This window comes from Etheostoma spectabile, chromosome 2 (assembly GCF_008692095.1).
Source record: "Etheostoma spectabile isolate EspeVRDwgs_2016 chromosome 2, UIUC_Espe_1.0, whole genome shotgun sequence".
Classification (NCBI taxonomy): Eukaryota; Metazoa; Chordata; class Actinopteri; order Perciformes; family Percidae; genus Etheostoma; species Etheostoma spectabile.
The window spans coordinates 13,200,619-13,223,610 of NC_045734.1; the positions used below are offsets into that span (position 1 = coordinate 13,200,619).

The following is a 22,992-nucleotide window of genomic DNA, read 5'->3' on the forward strand; positions in this document are numbered from 1 at the left end:
ACCCCCAGCCTCCACCTTGCCCCCCCTTTCTCCTCCTCAATAGCTACGGACTCAGAAATGCCACATACTAAGGAAAGCTCATTGTGGGACTGGCTCTAGTGGCTGTAATTCTGCATCAAGGCTGAAAGAGCACCATGTCATGGAACCTTTAAGTTTTACGTTGTATTCAACCCATACAATGTACATTTGTGTCTGTGTGTATTATACCTGTTTATCAATAACTCAAGGTTTTCTCTCTTTAAAAGATAAGCATGGTCTATATTTTTTAATTGTCAACAAATCCCTTTAAAAGACCAAAACCAACAATTAATTGATTTTACAGGTATGTAGCCTGTGTAGCCAAAGTGTGATGTAGTTTATTTATCTGTGCCAGAGACCTACATTTTTGTCTTAAAACTATTAAAAACACCTCAGTGAGCCGTACTGTTACACTGGGTGACATGCTCTTTTATTATGATGCACATTGGCACTGTAGTTTCAGTTTAGTTTTGTAGTAGTTTTGCAGTAGTTTTTTGGTTCATCCTTTAAAAATAATATACAGTATTTATATGTATATGTACTGTATATGTACAGTATATACTGTATATACAGTATATATATACATATATATATATATATATATATATATATATATATATATATATATTCATGCTTAGTTTTTGAAGATTTCAGTAGTGAGAATTTTGGCTCGGGGAAGAAAGTATTGATCGAATAATTCATTGTTTGTGTTGGTCTTTTTATGGAATTCAAGGACATATTTCCCTAAGCTCTGTAACTGTGCTGATCAGGATTCTGTCTGCTCACACAAAAGACAAATCAAGACATTTTGTCTGAGAAAGTGAACAGGTCCCCAGACTCCTTGATTCATTCATGTACTACGATATGAGCCAATGTGAACTTTAAAAACAAATCACGTCCTCAGAAAAGATATAAAATAGAAAATGTCTTGCAAACATCCGACTTAAATGATACTGTCTGTTGGTGTTGTGGTATTGCGTCAGAGTGGGTCATCACTTGCTGTCTGCCTTTAAGGTGATTTCACTGAGAACAATCAATAGAGGCCATTACTTCCTTAATCACTTTATTCATCTTAATCTTTTACCATATTGAGCCAGAACTGGTTTACAGAAGTGTCTTTTAATAGAAACAGCCATATAGCAGATGCTACACACTCAAAATACTGTTGCAAACATGCTACAGAAAAGGTTACAAGTAAGAGCGAGGACTCTATTTTTATTATACAGTTTTGTCTCTGAGTTAATGGTACAGTCATCTGCACAGTATGTTGTTGGTAGTTGATGTCAAAACAGCATACAGTATATCCATTACTTAGGAAATAACATACAAGCCATTTCATATATTCCCACATTGTACTAACAGAGTTGACATGAAAATGGACTTCTGGGCCTCGGCAGTGCAGACCTGACATTAGCACTGTGACATGTTGCCTCTGTGTCCAGGGTAGCTAATTGCGTCAAATCCGGAGGAGACAACAATAACTAGACTATTAAGCGAAAGAAAACTGACCTTTTAAAGCTAACATTTATGTTCAAATTAATAGTAAATTTCCATTTTGTGATGTAACATGTAAGAACGTTAAAAGGCCTCAATCCAAAAAAAGCCTTATCTGTTCAATAATTTAATGCTCCATCATCCCAAAGAAAGCTGATACCGGAAACACTTGAATTTGTCCATTGCCGGATTTTCCATCATACCAACACTAATGACAAAGACAAGCTTTAAATAAACTAAGCCAAGGCAGTGTAATGCATTACACATAGAATCAGGTACCGCTACAATGTGTCTGTGCTGACTCATTCAAACACCTCACAAGACAAAGTGTATATTCTACCTTATTCTCTCACAAAAAGATTACACCACAGGAACATTTACATCCACTTTATAATGTTAGCAGTCTGCCTAATGTAAGAAGTACATGTGTATCAATTTATATCACTCAAGATTTAATTTAAGTACTTAGCACTTATAACACACCGTCATCATCACATTTTCTACTCAAGCAAAAGCATCATAAAAATAGTTGTATGGATTGGGGCACTTGGTCAAAGCAAGCTCTGCAAAGATCTGGTCTGGTCTGTTAATAAAAGTCCACACAATGTCAGCACCCCCTCTGTTACCATTATTAATCACAACCAAACAGCTACTGCTTAACAATAAATCATCACACAAATAATGCTGACTACTGTCAGAGGGATGACAAATGAATATATATGTAGCATAAGCATCGTGCCAGTACTGTACTTAAGTACACATTTGTGCTACCCGTACTTTACTTGAGTCTTTTCTTGTCATGCCACTTTCTACTTCTTCTTCGTTACATTTCAGAGATAGATATTGCAGCTTTTAATCCACTAAAATATGCACCACTGTTTTTTGGTGTATACTTTGTTACTGCCGGCTGTAATCCAAATTGCCCCTCGGGGACAGTTTTGTTTACAAGTTACTTTACATATAAAGATTTTTGCACACAAAACACATGAGTTTATTAAACCTGATGTTTTATTATAAATTAAACTACCCAGTAACATATACTTTTACTTAAGCAAAGGTCCTGAATACTTCCATGCATGGTAGACCTCTAGATACGCTTAATGCATTGTTTGTTTCAGATTCAGGTTCACTTCAACAGTGATTTCCTATTCCTCAAAAACATGAAACATTTAAAAATAGACTAACTGATAGCGACATTCAAAACAGACTAATTGTCAAATATATTTGTTAAAATCCAATTATTGCAATTAGGTATTTATTTTAATATTTAAACTGATTAAAGTCCAGATTAACGAAATGGGATACAGTAGAAATTATCTTACTGTAGCTACATTTTGCTTCAACTATTCATGATTTTGAAAAGTGTGAAAATGTTATTGGATTTTTAATTGGAAAATGAAAACAGTATACTGTACTTGTACTGTGCATTTACTCACAAATCATTCTGATGGCTCCATTTTCTTCTAGGTGCATTCTTTCCAGCACTGAAGCCACCTGAAACTGTGTTCAAGGTGGTCTTCTGGCTGGGCTACTTTAACAGCTGCATCAACCCAATGATCTACCCTTGCTCCAGCAAAGAGTTCCAGCGGGCGTTCACTCGGCTCCTCAGGTGCCAGTGTAAACAGAAAAAGAGGGTCCTGCGTCGCTTCTATGACCAGAGGTGGCGGACAGCTGTCAAGGGAAGGACAAGGCAGCAGAGAGAAGACTGTAAGCATGGCTATGCTGTGCATGAATCCTGTGGCAGCTCTTTGTTACACAAGGGGAAAGGGCGCTCGCTAGGTTTGAAGACATGGAGCCTCTTTCCACCACTGCAAAAATCTTCCTTCCAGCTCAAAGAGAAAGTGAACAATCTGTCAAATAAAATCAAGGGAGGGCCAGGAAAAGGGACCACACCTGCAGTGGGTAGGATTGATATAGTAGACACAGTCTCGATGGGGATTTACAACTCCTGTGAGCAGAGCAGTTATCAGTTCTATGATCTGGCAGACTGCTATGGCCTGAGAGAGACTGACATTTAGAGGGCCGCCAGAGAATCTTTTTTTTTGTTCAAAGGGGCATATTGGACCAATGTGAAAGAAAAACTGTGATAGGATATAATTACATGTTCACAAAACATCTGAGAATCAAAGCTTAGTTGAATATGTGGACTGAGAATGATGGCTTGAAACAGGTGCCCAGCCCAAACAGGACTTCAACTTTTATCTCAAAGCATCATTCCCATCATGTTTATTTAGATAAAACATCTTGTGAGCTGCTTAAAGCCACTTTTCTGAAATGGACACAAAAGTAGCAAAGTCTTTGGACTTAGTTGTCTGCTGTCACTTGGAAGCACTGTACATCGACAGTACGCAGGCCTCAGTTGACAGGCATACTCCTTTTCAATAAGACATTTAACTTAAGCCTCATTATTACTTCTTAATTCTTGAAAATTCATACCAGACAGTGTCCCTGTCTTCAACTATTAGCTGAATGACACTATGTGATGACTGGCGACTGCTTTGTTTGATATTCAGCTGATTTTAAACAAAGAACTAAGATTTTGAAAACTCTAATGGAGCAAAATAAAAGTTATAAGTGCAATTTTTTATGTTACTAGAATGTGTGGAATAAATCAAATCTAATGTCAGAATAAATCATGACATGTCATCTTACATTTTTTATTTGGACAAAGCATTGTTAAAAATAGAGAAGCCAGCTAAGAATAAAGTTGCTGCCTAGTATTTATACTAATCATTGGATTTATAAGTTTACTTGAAATTGATATGTACACTTGTTTAAATAAAAATCCACGTGTCTACATGTGCATAACTGTAACTTGCAATGCCTAGTGAGTGCCAATGTGAAATGAACATGCTTTTTGGTATTTTATGATGTTTGTTTATGAAAGATGAAAAGAGAAATAAAATGGGTAAAAAAAACAAACAGTTGAACCATTGACTCTTTAAGACAAAATAACAATGAAATTAATGGAAATAAACCCATATGATCTGCATGTGTGGATCCCAATGTGAACCGGTTAGTGAGAATAGGCTGACTAACAAAAACATGCAAACAAAGATCTTAGGAATTCAAAGAGAGTGACAATCACATTCACATAAGGCTGGAGCTGCAGGCAATGTAGAGAAAGAGGGAGAGACTACTAATACATCTCAATTACTTCCTGTTATTAGCCTCTTTCCACCAAGAGTTTACTTAAATGTTTTAGGGGAAAGTCAAACAGCTGAACGCCAAAGGCACACAACCAAGTGTCCAAGAATGTGTTGCACTTTGTACTTATATTGTTCAAATCATCCCAAACTAATGAAGATAAAAAAATGTGATGAAAGCAAACAGAAAATAGTTTTTCATCAATGGACACCTCATAAAGAACTGATACACTAAGTGGACAAAAACACACTGCTGACAATAACACTGATTTACAAGCACTGCGCAGCACCCCACCAATATAACAGTGATCCATATATTTGTGTGATTTGGTGTATAGTAGTGCTATGTTATTCCATTGTACCAATAACGTTGGTATTTCTCTAATGTGCCATAATGTGAAGCAAAACACCTACAGGTATACATTTATTAGCCCTATACCAAACTGTCTTCAAAATATCATGACAAATATCGAATACCTATTTTTATATAAATGTACATTTTATCAGTTGCATCAGTGCATATAAATGAATTTATAGTTTGCGCAAGATCAAATCCAAATATATTAAATGTTCATTCATGGATTTAAGGCCTTTTCTGGTATTGTGCAGGGTGCATTGTCTATGCTTATGTCATAACATAACCCATGCTTTTGTAGTAAAGATTAGTAGAGCAAAATGTTGAAAGAGATATTTTCAGAAATGTGACACATCATGGTTCATGTCTCTAGTTTCGTTTAGTAAAAACACATTGTGGTCATTTCCCCCACAAACTTTTCAAATTCAAACTAAATGTTACATGTTTATTACAGGATAAATAACATTCTATGGTGTCGTTAAAAATGAAGGTGGAGTAGGCCTAGGGTATTTTAAAGATAATTTTTTTGGGAGGCTTTTCCGCCTTCAATGGACAGGACAGGTGAGAAAGGGGAGAGAAAGGGGGAAGACATGCAGGAAATTGTCACAGGTCGGAGTCAAACCCTGGACCTCTACGTCGAGGTATAAACCTCTAAATATATGTGAGCCTGCTCTACCCACTGAGCAAACCCAGCCACAAGGCTTTTTAGTAATAACAAAAGCATGCTGTGACCACGCACACAGGCACAGACACACACACACACACACACACACACACACACACACACACACAAACACACACACACACACACACACACACACACACACACACACACACACACACACACGTCAATTATCCAGCAATCAACAGCTTGAGGTCTCATATTACTTTCTGTTATTTTTACTGTGGCTAAACTGTGCTGTGACTCCTGAATTTAGTCTCTCCTGTCTGAGACAGAAATCTTTTCATAAGAACAATCATTTCCTATTTTTACCCAATGACTACATCTAGCAAGTATGTTTTAAAAAGTAATCCTGCCTTATGATTTCACAATGACCGTGGGTTTACCACAACAATCACACTAGCGAGGAAAAAGGTAACAGTTTTAATTATAAAACACGTTTTATACACAGAGATGGTACAAGGTGTTGTACAGAATATTATAGTATGATAGTCTTGCTAAAAAGTACTAAACAGTTGTCTTATGCCCATCATTCCTCATTTTATCTTGGATTTATTAGCACACATTGAAAAGCAAAAACAAATCTAGTTCATACTAAATCTCTGTGCTGCTTGTGTACCTCAGTGTCACCACAAATTAAATTATATAAAATATAAAAATTTGTAAATTAGTAAAATTAGTAGAGTGAAATAGGATGAATTTTAATAGCAATTTCATAAACATTATTGACATAACATTTCAAATGTGCTAAATGTTTTTAGACTCATAAATATGAATTCCATTCATATAAAGATGTAATCCATCATAATATTATATGACAGAAATAAATACAATAGGAAATAATTTGTCATTTATTTGTCCTGAGATGTATTTCACAATGCAAAATTAGGCATTAAGTGTTGTAGTTTTTTTAACCTCAAGAAACCTCAAGAAAACTTAGTAAAGTTTGAGCTAAACTTGACAAGAGCACATTTAAGGGGGCCAACTATCTATAGTTAAATTTTGAGATATTCAATAGTTTATTAGCGCATGAGTTGTTTTCAAACTGTAAACGTCTATGTAATCACCGAAATACACTAGACAAAAATTGCTGCTGCACTGCTAATTGTTCAATCATGCAACATTTCAGCTCATAACAGCAGCTGGCCAACAGCTGTCAAAATATCCGCTTTTACATTAGTCACTGGGCTTTTTTTTTTCTTTCAAGTTACTTTAACAATAGAGATGCTAAATACAGGGTGATACTGTATTTAATATGGTTTTGATTTATCCTTGTGTAATATAACAAGTAATTGGCCAAATTGGTGGATCAGGTTGATTTAATATATATTTGATGGGGTGTCAGATAGCCTTTGATTTTAATTGAGGAAAATGTCATTCAAAGAATTTTAATTTTGCTCATTGGCCCTGCCCAAAGCTTTAGCCAACAACCACAATCATTACTGCTCCTCCTTAACTTGCAAAACGTACCTCGGGCAGTCTCAGGCAGTTATCCAAATTTCCAGTGTAAATATGAGTGACACAGTTAAATTTGTGATTTGCGTTTTATTTAATATCTTAAACACCTACCTTCAAACTTGTGCACCTTCACTCGTATCTGCAGGTTTCATGAGGATGTTTTTATTGTCCAGCAGTCGTCAAAAGACCTGACACTCCTGTCTTCAGCTGGACCTCTGTGGTTTCTCAAAGCTGCTCATCTGCAAAAGTTGCAAATTATGCAACACCTCTTTTTAGTAATGGCACTAAGGCATTAAAAGAACAATTAATCATACTTTTTTAGATGTACATAAATAATTATCAACCTTTGAGATACAGCTAGGTTAGGTGATGCTAATGAAATTTATAGTACATTTTGGTCAACTTTAACAGATCAACTTTGGTTAGAATTGAGTCAAAATGTTGATTGTAAGTATCAACAAGGTTTTTACCTGAAATGTAAATCACTGTTGTGTCATCTGGTGAAGCTTCTTGAACCCCTTTGATGTGACCTCTTCAAAACATCTTGCACATCGTCTGAAACTTTGTCCTTTTGTGAAGGTCTCAAAAAATAGTTATCTGTGATATCCTTTGATCCTCCTTTCTCACTAGTATGTAGATTGGTTTTTTTTCTCCAGCTGTAGCAATTTCTAAGCACTATCTGTTCTGCCATCTGTAAATGTTATTGAATTTTTTTATCAAAATAATTTAATGATGAACATACCACAGTTGTGATTGTAACTCTATACACATGAATGATTATACCTCAGGATAGAGCTATGAGTATGCTGACAGACTCAATATAGGAATACACGGCTACTAGCAGATACCTAGATGGCCATCTTGACAAATCATTCCTTCAGTTCTTGACCACTTTCTAGTTGGATTTTCGTCTAAGATCAAGCAACACATGGAAAAACTTGTTGGCATAATCCAAAATTAATTTACTGAAAAAATGGAACTTAAAAATCTTTTCAAACCAGACTTTTTCCTGTTACAAAATCAAAATTCTTGTGCCACAAAACACGTTACTTTTACATGGAAGCAATGAAGCTGATTGCATGCATCAAGGTCGAAGGCTGTCCCACATCATTAATTATCTTATAATTATAATTCTTCCTCATTTAAACAATTTTTTTTTCCATGATGTTGACAAAAAGGTGGTTGGAGCACTGAATAGTGCCATTGATTCACAGAAATGCAGCACTTACTGTTAAGTGAGCTTTATACAGTATGCTGTTACGGCTCCTGCCTTTTTGGGATAGTTTAGCACTTGTGTTTCAGAGATGTAAATCAGTCTGTGTGGTTGCCCGGAGAGGATTGGCTGGCGTGATGGCTCCGCCCACTTCCCTGTTCCAGGCCCTGCTGTGGATTGGCGCGGCTGCTGGAGATCCGGCCAATCAACATCCTCCAACAGACACCGGGAGAGTTTAAAAAGAGCTGGGATCCTTCAGTCCGGCGGCTGAACGTTCAGTTCAGTCTGCCACACGGTCCTGCTAGAGATTGTTTGAGAAACCATTGTGCTAGAGATTGTTTGAGAAACCATTGTGCTAGAGATTGTTTGAGAAACCATTGTGCTAGAGATTGTTTGAGAAACCATTGTGCTAGAGATTGTTTGAGAAACCATTGTGCTAGAGATTGTTTGAGAAACTATTTTGTTAGAGAGTGTTGTTTGAGAAGCTATTGTGCTAGAGATTGTTTGAGAAACTATTTTGCTAGAAACAATTGTTATTAGAAAGCTAGTTAAATCCTATTTTGTGTTAAGCCTTTGTTTTTTGGTCTTTTGTTATCTGTATTATATTTAATAAGTTAATGGGTGCTGTGCTTCTTTGGTTTGTTTAGGATAATCCTTGTTTATTAGGCAGCACCCATTATCTCTCTTTGTGTTTGTTTATTGAAGTGATTAAACTTCCTTTAATTTACTACAACCTTGTTGCCCTCTGTCTTTGATTATCCACATTCATCCTTGTTTATGTTACGCCCATCTTTAACAACGGGCCAGGTCGTAACATATGGGGGCTCGTCCGGGATCTAACTACGTTAATTGGTAACTGGTTGACGTTATTGATTAATTGGTTGGCCCTAAATTAATTAAACAAATTGGAGAATGTGGTAAAACGAGACAAAACGGTATTGAGGGGGTAGTGTGGATTGATAAGGGTTAATTGGTTAACGAGGAAGTGCAGCTGGCTACTTGAGTCCCACCATGGCAGAAAAGTTTTGTTTGGAGAAATTTTTGGAACAACCTACTCTTTCCCAACTTCACAATTGTAGGAAGGATGACCTAATAGCTTTAGTGTCTCACTTCAGTCTTGATATATCTAAATACTTGGTAAAGGAACTTAGAGATAGGGTTTTGGTGGCTTGGTGGATAAGGGGGTGCTGAGGTAACTGAACAACCAGAGCCTGCTGTACCTTTTGCCATCATCCTACAGACGCTGAAACTCCCATAGTCGCCAGGGAGGGCGCCGGGCAGGTGAGCTGGAGAAACCCCTGTTTACTCTGCCCAGGATGACCCATCCCGCAGAGCTACTGGCCCCAGGGACAGGCCACGGCTGAAAGTCCGCCTCGCCCGTTGCAAATGGAGGCTCAGGATAAAAGCACCAGAGGCAGCTGCAGCTCCAGTTGGAGGTAAAGCGCATGGAGATTGAGGCTGACAAGGCAGTGAGGCTGCGTCGACTAGAGCTGGAAGTCTCTGACGCAGGGCAGATTGCTTCCCAAGGTTCAGGTATGGCATCCCCCTCCACCATTGCTACACCAATACCTAAAATAGTATTTGATATTGGTAAAAATGTTTCTTTTGTCCCTACGTTCCGTGAGAGCGAGGTTGATTCCTATTTTAACGTGTTTGAGAGAATTGCTACGGCACTGCACTGGCCACCTGAGGTTTGGACACTCCTACTTCAGTGTAAAGTCCATGGTAAGGCTCAAGCTGCTATCGCTTCCTTACCTGTAGAAGAGAGTTTAGATTATGAGACTGTGAAATCTGCGATACTACAAACCTATGAGCTCGTGCCTGAAGCGTACAGACAAAAGTTTAGAAATCACAGAAAAACGTCTGTACAGACGCACCTCGAGTTTGTCCGTGAGAAAGCAGCGCTATTTGATAAGTGGTGCCAAACTTGTAAAGTCACTGATTATAGTGCTTTAAGGAATTGGTTCTATTGGAAGATTCAAAAATGTTTACCAGATCGCATTGTGATATACCTGAATGAACAAAAGGTAAATAACATTTCTGCTGCTGCTATGTTGGCTGATGAGTATGTATTGACACACAAATCTGCTTTTGTTCCAGTGGAACAGCCACGTCGTGCTTCGACCCCTCCACTGAACTCAGCCACGGTTCGTACTCCGACAAAAAAGGAGGAGAGGGAATGTTTTTACTGTCATAAAGTAGGACATGTGATTGCTAATTGTCACGTTCTGAAACAGAGGGATCAGTCTTCTCGATCTACTCAACCAAAAGGAGTGGGGTTAATCAAAGCAGATCTTGGCTGTGTGAACACACGCTCATTAGCTCAGCCAATTGATGATTGTTTTAAGCCCTTTGTGTTTGACGCCAAAGTGTCGCTAACGGGTGAGACAGGTGATGAATGTTCTGTGCGTGTATTGAGAGATACTGCTTGCTCACAGTCTGTAATCCTTGCACAAGCTTTGCCTTTTTCTAACAATTCTGCTTGTGGTTTTAGTGCTATACTCCGAGGAGTCGAGATGGGATATGTGCCGCGACCCGTACACTATATTTACATCCGGTCTCCCCTTGTCACAGGTCATTTCCCTATTGCAGTGTGCGACGAACTGCCGATTCAAGGTGTAACGGTCTTAATGGGTAATGATATCGCTGGAGGTAAAGTTACGCCCACTTTGGAAGTCTTAGACCAACCTCCATGTATTGTGACCCAACAGCTTAATGAGGCTCCGCTGAATGTGTTTTCGGCCTGCGCTGTTACTCGTGCGCGTGCACGAGAGCTTGAAAAGGACACTAACATGTACTCCTTATCTGACACAATGTTTCCTTCTATTTTTTCTGAGACCAAGGAAATTGAGAGTCCTGGAACCGAATTCGAATGTGGCCGACGGGCAACTGCAAACACGACCCAGTTTTTGCCATGTTTAGCTGGAGATGAAACCTTCCCAGTCACCAAGCCCATTCATGAACTGCAGAGAGTGGATCCTACACTGACGGACTGTTATGCAAAAGTGGTGATGACAGCAAGCAACAGTGAGAAAGTAGCATACCTTTTTGATGGTGACTTTTGGTTCGAAGGGTGCCATTGTTGAATAGTGATTCAGTTTATCAGATAGTGGTACCTTTTTCTGCCGACAGCACGTGTATCCGTGGCACATGAAGGAAATGGGCTGGGCTTTGGGGATAAACAGACATCGTTCTATTCTAAGGCATTTTTATTGGCCTCGGCTTAAATCGGACGTTGCTAAACATTGTCGAAATTGTCATGTGTGCCAGATTGTGGGGAAGCCTAACCAAGCTGTCCCTCCCGCGCCATTACATCCTATTCCTGTGATTGGAGAGCCCTTCGAGCGCATAATTATTGACTGCGTTGGTCCGTTGCCTCGAACCAAAAACGGAAATCAATATTTGCTGACTATTATGTGCACCGCAACTCGCTTTCCAGAAGCCATTCCGCTTCGAAAAATCACCGCTAGTTCCGTTGTTAAAGCTTTGACAAAGTTTTTTTCCACGTTTGGTTTACCGAAGGTGATTCAGACTGACCAAGGGTCAAACTTCCGGTCTGGACTTTTCAACCAGATACTTGAAACTTTAAAAATACAGCATGTTGTGTCGTCTGCCTACCACCCTGAGTCACAAGGCGCTCTAGAGCGCTGGCATCAGACATTAAAGTCCATGCTCCGGAAATATTGTTTAGAGACAGATAAACAGTGGGATGAGGGGATTTCGTTTGTGTTATTTGCCGCTCGAGATGCAGTCCAAGAATCTATTGGATTCAGCCCGGCTGAACTTGTTTTTGCTCACACGCCCCGCGCCCACTTAAATCTCTGCATGATCAATATATATTCGTGAAGCGTCTCCCAAACAGAAAATACTAATTATGTCCGTAAGTTCCGCGAGCGTTTGCGGCGTGCTAATGCTCTCGCTAAAGACAGTCTTAGGAAATCACAAACCACGATGAAACGTTACTACGACCGCTCAGCTGTGCGCCGTCAATTTGAACCAGGAGATCAGGTTTTGGCATTGTTGCCCACTCCGACTTCAGGCCTATCTGCAAAGTTTGCAGGACCTTATGTCATTAAAGACAGACTTAGTGACACTAATTATGTGCTTAGTACTCCTGACCGTAGACGCAAAAACCGAGTTTGTCATGTAAACATGCTCAAACGTTATCATACAGCTGATGTTCCAGCTTCGTCTGCTGTTCATACCTGTCACAGGGTTGCTGCCCTTATTGTGACTGACACTCCTTATGAAGACGATATACGTGTCCCACCACTTATGGCTGCGTGTCTTCCTAATTCAGCGGCACTCGATAACTTGTTGACACAGTTAGTACGTTTAACTGCAGCACAACAAAGGATATAGAGAGTTTAGTTAGCCGATACCATGTTTGTTCAGTTGTATCCGTCCTGCACTAAAGTGCTTAAACATGACATAGACGTGCAAGATGCGCGCCATTAAGCAGCATGCTTATCGCGTTAACCCGTTTAAGCGAGAACTGATGAAACAGGAGGTAGAGTATCTCCTTAAAAACGGATTAGCCACTGTATGCGCCAGCTCTTGGAGTTCCCCTTGTTTGGTGGAAGCTAAGCCCGATGGGACTCCAAGGTTCATTACAGACTTCCGTAAAGTAAACGCCTATTTGGATGATTTGTTGATTTATGCAGAGACATGGGAAAAACACATGAGCGTGTTGGAGAAGGTCTTTGAACGTTTGGCCCGCGCCACGCTGATCCTAAATTTAGCTAAATGTGAATTTGGGAGAGCTACCGTTACGTATCTTGGACAGCAGGTAGGACAGGGTCAGGTGCGACCTATTGAGGCTAAAGTTGCCGCTATTAGAGATTGTCCCATCCCCAAAACACGGAAAGCGTTGCGACAATTTTTGGGGATGGCTGGTTATTACAGGAGTTACTGTCGTAACTTCTCCAGTGTTGCTCATCCTCTAACCAGTCTAACAAGTCCTAAAGTAGACTTCGTGTGGACTCAGGAATGTCAGGTTGCATTCGATAGCGTTAAAGCGTTGCTCAGTCATTCTCCTGTGCTCGCTGCGCCTAGCTTTTCCAAACCATTTACACTTGAGGTGGACGCCAGCGCGGTGGGTGCAGGGGCTGTTCTGTTACAGGAAGGGATGGATGGAGTTGATCATCCTGTAGCATATTACTCGCGTAAGTTCAACAGACACCAAGCCAACTATTCCACCATTGAAAAGGAAACTCTTGCTCTGTTGTTATCTCTTCAGCATTTTGAAGTCTATGTAGGATCTACTGCTCTGCCTGTCGTTGTGTACACTGATCATAATCCCCTTGTTTTCCTGTCTCGCATGTTCAACCACAACCAGCGACTCATGCGCTGGGCTCTGCTTGTGCAGGATTACAACTTAAAAATACTTCATAAGAAAGGCTCTGACAATGTGGTAGCTGATGCTTTATCTAGGTTGTGATGCTGTTATTATGTGTTCTGTTATGATATCAAGTCCTGTGGCTTGCATTTTAAGGGGGAGGGTGTTACGGCTCCTGCCTTTTTGGGATAGTTTAGCACTTGTGTTTCAGAGATGTAAATCAGTCTGTGTGGTTGCCCGGAGAGGATTGGCTGGCGTGATGGCTCCGCCCACTTCCCTGTTCCAGGCCCTGCTGTGGATTGGCGCGGCTGCTGGAGATCCGGCCAATCAACATCCTCCAACAGACACCGGGAGAGTTTAAAAAGAGCTGGGATCCTTCAGTCCGGCGGCTGAACGTTCAGTTCAGTCTGCCACACGGTCCTGCTAGAGATTGTTTGAGAAACCATTGTGCTAGAGATTGAGAAACCATTGTGCTAGAGATTGTTTGAGAAACCATTGTGCTAGAGATTGTTTGAGAAACCATTGTGCTAGAGATTGTTTGAGAAACCATTGTGCTAGAGATTGTTTGAGAAACTATTTTGTTAGAGAGTGTTGTTTGAGAAGCTATTGTGCTAGAGATTGTTTGAGAAACTATTTTGCTAGAAACAATTGTTATTAGAAAGCTAGTTAAATCCTATTTTGTGTTAAGCCTTTGTTTTTTGGTCTTTTGTTATCTGTATTATATTTAATAAGTTAATGGGTGCTGTGCTTCTTTGGTTTGTTTAGGATAATCCTTGTTTATTAGGCAGCACCCATTATCTCTCTTTGTGTTTGTTTATTGAAGTGATTAAACTTCCTTTAATTTACTACAACCTTGTTGCCCTCTGTCTTTGATTATCCACATTCATCCTTGTTTATGTTACGCCCATCTTTAACAACGGGCCAGGTCGTAACAATGCCTTCAACAAATACACAAATACAATGTATATTTCATGGTTGATCTGCACGTTCATTTGCCTCTTTCCTTAGTGTGCGACAGCTCCATCCCAGGGGAGGACCCATGCAAGCATACCCTGCAGCCAATGAACATTAGGAATGCCCTACGGAAGGAACGGTTGAAGAAACCATACAGGAAGGGATTTAGAGAGGAGTTGATATATCCTAGCCACAAAAATATATCCCAGACGACCACCTCTGTGCTGTAATCAATGAACGGGTCCACAATGTTGACTGTAAAGAAGGGCATCCAAAAGATTAGGAAAACTCCCATAATTATCCCCAAAGTTTTTGCTGCCTTTCTTTCCCTCTTCATAGTGTTTCGGTGTCTTTGTTTCTTGCTTGAGTCTTTGCCCACTCCAGCAGCCATCTGGCTTTCCATGGCGCTGATCTGCCTGGCTTGACGTTTTGCAGCTTTAAAGATCTTCCAGTAGGCTATTAGCATGACAGCCATCGGCAAGTAAAAGGCTACCAAGGAAGCCATGACAGCATAAATGCGATTGACCAAGAACACGCATACATCTTTAGGGAGCAGGATGTCTACATCAGCAACATGAAGATCTAGCATTATGGGGCCAAAGGAAATGAGCATGGGTACAGCCCAGCACACAACAATAAGGAGAGCTACCCGACTGCGGGACATTTTTAAAGAGTAAACAAGCGGATTGCAGACAGCGTAGTAGCGGTCAAAAGCAATGCAGCTGAGATGAAATATAGAGGCAGTGCAGAGCATGACATCTAGGCTAGAGTGTAGCTTACAAAAAAGAACACCAAAGTACCAGCATCCCTCCACAGTCCGTATCATACTATATGGCATCACTACCAGGCCTACAAGGCAGTCAGCCACTGCCAGGGACATGACAAAGGAGTTTGTGGGTGACTGCAACTGCTTGAAGTAAGCGATGGACAAGACCACCAGGAAGTTGCCCACCACTGTGCAAACAATGCCAACAGAGAGGAAGGCATACAGTGAAATGCGGGAGGCCTGGTTTTTCAATGTAGTACAAGATTGAAGTTCAATCGGAAGAGATATGTTAGCATCTCCGAGTAATCCCAAACTGCTGTTATCCATGGTCAAATCAAGCCTGTCAAAACACAGATACAGTTGTAAGTAATGAGGGTTTTAGACTGACTTTTAAGTATAGTAAGTGAGGCATTTCATAGCAGTTGGCCTACACTCCTCTATGGTACATTAACTGTGAAAAAATTAACAAACCACCCAGAAATCTGTTTGTTTAGACCCAATAAGTGCTCCATGGTAACTCTTCATTAGTTAACCTCTCAGCTGTAAACTTCAGTTTGACACAGGAACACTGTGAGTCTGAAAAGCCTTTGTTCCGCTGTAGTTGCTTTATCTAAAATGCAATCTCTTTGCTTGGTGTGGAAAGCCAACCCAGATGTTTTTTTCATCAGCACAGATCTTGATATAATTTAGTTTTATTTTATCTATTTATCTCAAACAATCAACAATGTTGCAAGACAAAACCAAAAAATTAAAACCACTATATATATACTGTATATATATATATATATATATATATATATATATATATATATATATATATATATACTGTGTATATATACAGTATATTGGTGCAAATACTGATATTATGGCTCTGTTTGATGTTATTGTTCAGTCCATCCCATAAGGTCACCCCACAAACTGAAACCCACATGCTTTTAACAGTAGTTAACACTTGAACATACAATGTCCTCTTAGATGATAACCCTTATCTCTTTCATGAAACATTGTGCGTATGTTACAAGGTAAATTATTTTCTTAAACTTTAAAAATAAATTGTGCAGTTTTGAATGTAACACTGTCCATAAATTTCAGCAAATGTGAACAATGATTAGTGTGCTCATAATACCCGGTGGGATTTATTTTCCGGATTGCTCTTTTGTGCAATTTTTTGTAAATTACTTTTGTAGGAATTTCCCCAAACTTCCACAGAATATAACAAATATGGTAAAATAAGTGTGCAGTACAAAGTATGTAATGTATTTTAGTTCAATATGTATCTAGTTTTGGTCAATATAGCAATACTCCTGGCCATCTTTATGCAGAAATATTTAATGTGGGGCTTCCAGCACAGTTTATGGTCAAATACAACACCCAGAAATGTACTTTCATAGACTCTTTCAATTGTTTCATTATCAATTACTATTTTAACATCTGTATTTATAGTATGATTTCCAAACATCATGAATTTAGTTTTGTTCAAGTTTAAAGATAATTTGAATCAAACCAAACTTTTAATTTATTTATTTCATTTGTGACCTTAAGATTAGTTCATATTGTATGCATTGCTAAGGTCAGCTAACTTGCTTACTTTCTTCCAACTATACTTTCATAACTCGTTTCTAAATGCAGAAATAGTTTCTTTGCTTGTTCTTATCCTGAATTTAATCTCATTGCACTCCTTTTTCTCACTATAGTCATGAGTCACAAAGATTGGCAGGTGGTCACTTATGTCATTAATTAGTATTCCACTTAAAGAGTTGCTTTCCACATTGTCTGTAAACATATAATATCTATCAGAGTGGCACCATTACATGTTATTCTGGTGGGTTTTGTGACTGTTGGAAAAAGACTCAAACTATACAGTGTTTCAATAAACTCTTCAGTCAATTTGTGTTTGTTGGGATTTAGTCAATGTTGAAATCCCAACATATATAGTTGACAATATATTAACATTGGATCCTGGTTTCCTATACACACAACTTACAATTACATTCTTCATATTTTCCCCATGCATAATTCAATTGAGATACAGTCTATTATTTCATCAATGACAACTGTCATGTTTTCAACAACCTTGTAAATGAGACCTTTCTGGACTATGCGTTGCACATAGAATAGATAAAATATGTCAACAGAATAATAGGAAATTGCCAGTGTCAGTGGTGCAAACAGGGAGCAGATGTTCCAGCTGACTTGGAATAGATTTAAATGAACACCACAGGGACTGTGCAGTGGGGACGGGAAAGGCTTGTAGACTTGTTGAATGTAACCAACACACGTCACTATGGTTAATAAATGATTTCATTTAAATTCACAACATCCTATCATCAAGCAGGTAAAAGTTCCCTTTCCTCCCTCAACACACACTATTGTTCCCTTTTCCTTCTAATTTTACTGTTTATGTTAGAAACATCACATCTGCACAAAATCCTACAGTTGTATTGGAGTCTGTTCATTTTTGTACAATACCTCTTCTTTGCCATTATTCACAAAATCTAGTTCCTATGTGTGATTTTCACAACAGGTAAAATAATTAGTTCAACATCAATGTAAAAGCTTTGTGTATACTTTTACTATCAGGCTGATTAAACTGTAATTTAATGTGTACAACATTTTGCCTATATGCTTGGTAATAATATAAATACCAATTATATCAAAGTCAAAAATAATTTTGTAAAGATAACAGTCATCTATTAGTTATGTCACAGATTATATTAATCCTGGGGGGTTACATATTTTACAATGCAGCAATACTGGAAAACACATTAAGCTAATATTGGTATTATGTTGATATACACAGGTTGATGATATTTTTGGTAATATAAAATATCAATGCAAGAAGTTCCAATTGTTTTTTACATTGAGAAGATATAGTAACTACAACTCTGAAAAAAGCCACACTTAAAATGTCACAAGTTCAGAAGGATTCTGCATCTCTCCTTCTGATCCTACGAGGAACGGCTTGGTTACTAGAAATTAGCTTATTAATAGATGCTAGCATTTCAAACAAAGTCTTGAAAATTCAGTTAAAAAAAAAAAGGTTTCTTTATTGTAATACTTATTATAATACTTCACACCACGGTCTACAAGAAAATTGTGAAAACATTGACACTCACCTGTAAGGAAGAGAGACGATAGGCTGTCCTCATGTCTGCATCGTACTGCACCTCTTAGACCGAACTGAGAGGGATGGGAGAGATGGGAAGTGGGCTGTGTTAAACACATGCAACAATAATCACAGTAACAAAATACAGTCTGCTGCCAACTCCATTGAAATGACAATTCAATTCTTATCGTGGTGTGTTTAATGAGGGCAGACCAGACTCTCTCCCTGTGTATCACTTTGAAAATGTGGACAGGTGCCTGAAAAATCATTTTGTTCCCAATACTAAAAAGATCAATGTAAGAACATAACCCAGTAATGAAGACTATTGATGAATCCATAAACTGAATAGCTCATGCTGTGTATACACAATGTGCTATATAGTAGAACACACAATTCAATTTCTCTAGAGACATTAGTGCAAACCTGAATGTTTTTGTATCTGTCCAAAGAACGTTGCCATCACTAGAGCCACACTGATAGTATGGCGAAAAAGAAATGTCTTTCCTGAAATAACAGCTATTGGATGGATTGTCATAAAATTGTTGTTTATACATTCATGGTCCTTAGAAGGTACATTCTGCTGATTTTGTTGGTCTCTCACTTCTCCTGTAGTGCCACCAGCAAGTTGACATTCTTTTGTTTTTAATTAAAATGTGTCAACAACTGTTGGATAGATTGCCATGATATTTGATTCAAACATTCATGTGCCCTTTGGGAATAATTGTAATAACCTCAGCAGGCATGCGTAGTTTGTAGTAGGTCTAACTCAAGTTAGGTAGACTCTGGTCCTTCACAGCACACAGTGAGGACCAGATCTTTATAAAGAATGACTCTTGCCTAGAGCTCAATAACATATTTCTTAAGAAAGGAGGTGAAGTTTTGCCAGAAATCCACTCTCTGCCTCTCCAGAGCTCCTTTACAACAAATGGTCTACAACTATATCTATAGGATACACTATGGATTGGCACTGAAGGAAATGTTTGATTGCTCTCTGAATTACTCTCATAAAAAAAAACAACGGCACACATTTGTGCATTTCTTGAATTTCAAAAACATTTTAACATAAAGGTATTTGTTCACTTGTAAAATATGGTGGAATTACTTTTGGAAAAACAAAAGGTGGCATAAACAAGCAGCTGCACCTCTGCATCCATTGTCTTAGACAGCACAGCAAGTAGTAGTAGTAGAAAACACACTGGTTGTGGGTCACTTAAGTGCTGTGTCCTTCTCAGATATAAATTATATGTAAAAAATGTTCTGCGTTGTTTGTAAATTTCTTATTATTTTGCATTATAAAATTCATGAATAAATTGAAAGCAAAAAATAACACTAAATAGCACTAAGGAAAGAATGGAAGCCTTAACAATAATTTCTATAGTAAGTACACATGAAGGAAGCATGGATACTTTATTTATACGTTTCTTGTCTTTCAGTGTGCAGCAGAGCACAGCCAATCCTGCCAAGCTTAAATACCTTGGGCCTCAGCCAGTGACAGACTTATCTCAAGTGTGGCGTATGTTTTCTAATTAAACGTGGGGGATTTTTAATGAAAGGTGCAATAAAAGGCTCATTTGCTTAATAGCTAGTGTTTTTTCAGACCAGTCATTCATATGTATAATGCAAGTGTGCCTTACAGACAGGGTAGACTGGCTGAACATCTGTTCTTTTGTTCATGAAAGGTAGTGGGCAGAGATTGATTCCCGGGATTTGTTTCAATTAGTAAGTGGCAAATAAAATGACCTATCTTACATGATTACTCATTTCATTATCAGCAATGAAACACTAATTAATAGTACTACTGTATGCCTCGATGTGATGCTTTAAATTTGTACTCTTATTATTCTGGCCTTTGTATGAATTTGCATCTACTTGAAATAATCTGCAAATATTTTAAGAGAAATGTAATTGTGCCCAAATAAATTTTTTGCAATCAATTTAATTAGGAAACATTTTCAATGAACAAATCTGTAAAGTAGCAAAACACAGCAGGTGTTCTGACTGTTTTAGACACAATGTATTTTGTGTTTGTTTTTAATTTAACTAGTGCAGTGCCCGTTGAAAATGTGCCTGTTTGGAACTGGCCGGTTGATTGGCATGTGGTATTGCTGCTTGTAGAATTCTTCAAAACCAAGTTGTACCCCAGAATTACTTACAGAAGGACCCCAAATCACTTAATATGCAACTCCACAGTAAAGCCTACCACTGACCTACAGTGTACGCTACTTTTACATCAGAGGAAGACATGTACTATTATATTACCTGATAAAGAACGGGGGATTCAGACTGTAGGCTAATCACAAAATATCACAATGAAAATGTGGAGTTATCAGACATTGCCTCATGGACTTATGGCAGTGTGCTACCCAACTGGCCCATTTTGAGTGTTAATCAGCACCTATCTGTGTTCATTAACCACCAGAACCAGACCGTGTGTATGAGAAAGAAAGAGAGAGAGAGAGAGAGAGAGAGAGAGAGAGAGAGAGAGAGAGACGTTGTGTCATATGATCTTAAACAAATTTAACACTTCAGCATAGGAGGTCTTCATTTCAAGTGGCTTGGTGGTTAACAGTGAAGTAGAAAATTTGATTTGCAGGGGTATTATGGCGATGGTAATGTTAGCTTATTAGTGTTATGAGCTAGCAATAGATTTAATTAACCCAACCCAGAGTGAGTCTGATGAAAACTGTGTCTGCTCGGTTCAACTCTGCAATACCGCGGTAAAGTTTAATGTTTGGCATGGTTTGTGGTTTTTGTGAGTGTTGCGCTCAATAGCTCCTTATCTCCCTCTCTATAATGTAAGTGGTTTGATATTTCTATGTTGAACAGCAAAAAAGGTATTAAAGATTGAAATAGCTGGTATTGCAATTTTAAGACGGTCCCTAATTACGTTAATTGTGACCGCCGCATTGGCCAGACATTCAGTTCTTTGCGCTCTTAACTGCATCATGATTTTAGGTGATTTTGAGTTAAAAATAACTGTGAAACATCTGTCTTATTTTGCTCTCCAACATATCCGGAAATTGAGGGAAATCAAGGCTTTGACAAGGAGCTATTGAACGTAACATCCGCGAAAAAAACAACAAATGTCAAACATTTAACTCGGTTCCTTAGCTTTTCTTGCATTGCGCAGTGCTCAGAAGGAATAGAGTCCCCCTGCTGTTATATAGCATTCTGCATCTGACGTCTGCACATGACTTAAGGGTTACCTTCCCACCAAATACGTCGGCCAAAAGTTTGGGGTCACTTACAAATGTCCATGCCAACTGATCTGAGTCGGTGGCTAATCTTTAATGAAATATCTCCATTGCCCATTATCAGCAAACAAAGCCACATTCTGTTCACTAATCTGATCCAGCCATCCATCTTCGTCCGCTTATTCGCTATCGGGTTGCGGGGGGAGCAGCTCCAGCAGGGGACCCCAAACTTCCCTTTCCGGAGCCCCATTAACCAGCTCCAACTGGGTGATCCCGAGGCGTTCCCAGGCCAGGTTGGAGATATAATCCCTCCACCTAGTCCTGGGTCTTCCCCGAGGCCTTCTCCCAGCTGGACGTGCCTTGAACACCTCCCTAGGGAGGCGCCCAGGAGGCATCCTTACCAGATGCCCGAACCACCTCAACTGGCTCCTTTCAACGTGAAGGAGTAGGGGCTCTACTCCAAGCCCCTCACAGATGACTGTGCTTGTCACCCTGTCTCTAAGGCTAACCTCATTCTTTCGGTCATGACCCAGCCTTGATGACCATAGGTGAGGGTAGGAACAAAAACTGACCGGTAGATCGAGAGCTTTGCCTTCTGGTTTAGCTCTGTTTTCGTCACAATGGTGCGATAAATTGAATGTAATACCGCACCCGCTGTGCCAATTCTCCAACCAATCTCCCGCTCCATTGTCCCCTTACTCGCAAACAAGACCCCAAGGTATTTAAACTCCATCAACACTCTATCAGTTTCCTGCTGAGAACCATGGTCTCAGATTCAGATTTAGAGGTGCTGATCCTCATCCCAGCCGCTTCACACTCGGCTGTGAACCGCTCCAGTGAGTGCTGAAGGTCACAGGCCGATGATAGACCACATCATCTGCAAAAAGCAGCGATGAGATCCCCAGCTCACCAAACTGCAACACCTCCCCACCCCAACTATGCTTTGATATCCTGTCCATAAATACTACAAACAGGATTGGTGACAAAGTGCAGGCCTGGCGGAGGCCAACCCTCACCTGAAACGACGTACTGCAGAGAACCCAGACACAGCTCCTGCTCTAGTCATACACAGATTGGATGACCCTGAAACGGGACCCCCTCATCCCATACCTTCTTCAGATCAACAAAACACATGTAGACCGGTTGGGCATACTCCCAGGCTCCCTCCAGGATCCTTGCGAAAGTGAAGATCTGATCCGTTGTTCCACTACCAGAACAGAATCCGCTTTGTTCCTCCTTAACCCAAGGTTTGACTATCGGCCGAACCC

At 39.3% G+C, this 22,992-nt stretch overlaps 2 protein-coding genes across 2 annotated transcripts in view; one reads left to right on the forward strand and one right to left on the reverse strand.

The window, feature by feature from the left end:
• Positions 1 to 4,411, forward strand: part of adra1d (adrenoceptor alpha 1D) — an 8,791-nt gene extending 4,380 nt beyond the window's left edge. Inside the window, exon 2 of the mRNA XM_032531865.1 lies at positions 2,980 to 4,411. Within this exon, the coding sequence (XP_032387756.1) occupies positions 2,980 to 3,530 (551 nt within the window). The 3' untranslated portion in view covers positions 3,531 to 4,411. The remainder of the gene's footprint in view (positions 1 to 2,979) is intronic.
• Positions 4,412 to 14,675: 10,264 nt separating this feature from the next.
• Positions 14,676 to 15,751, reverse strand: LOC116699417 (5-hydroxytryptamine receptor 4). Its single transcript, XM_032531964.1, has one exon. It carries the CDS (start codon positions 15,749 to 15,751, stop codon positions 14,693 to 14,695), a length of 1,059 nt encoding a protein of 352 aa, XP_032387855.1. The 3' UTR covers positions 14,676 to 14,692.
• Positions 15,752 to 22,992: the final 7,241 nt, after the last annotated feature.

Bases quoted from the DNA above. Each gene is read 5' to 3' on its own strand.
- LOC116699417 (XM_032531964.1), bottom strand. From the start codon at position 15,751: ATGGATAACAGCAGTTTGGGATTACTCGGAGATGCTAACATATCTCTT.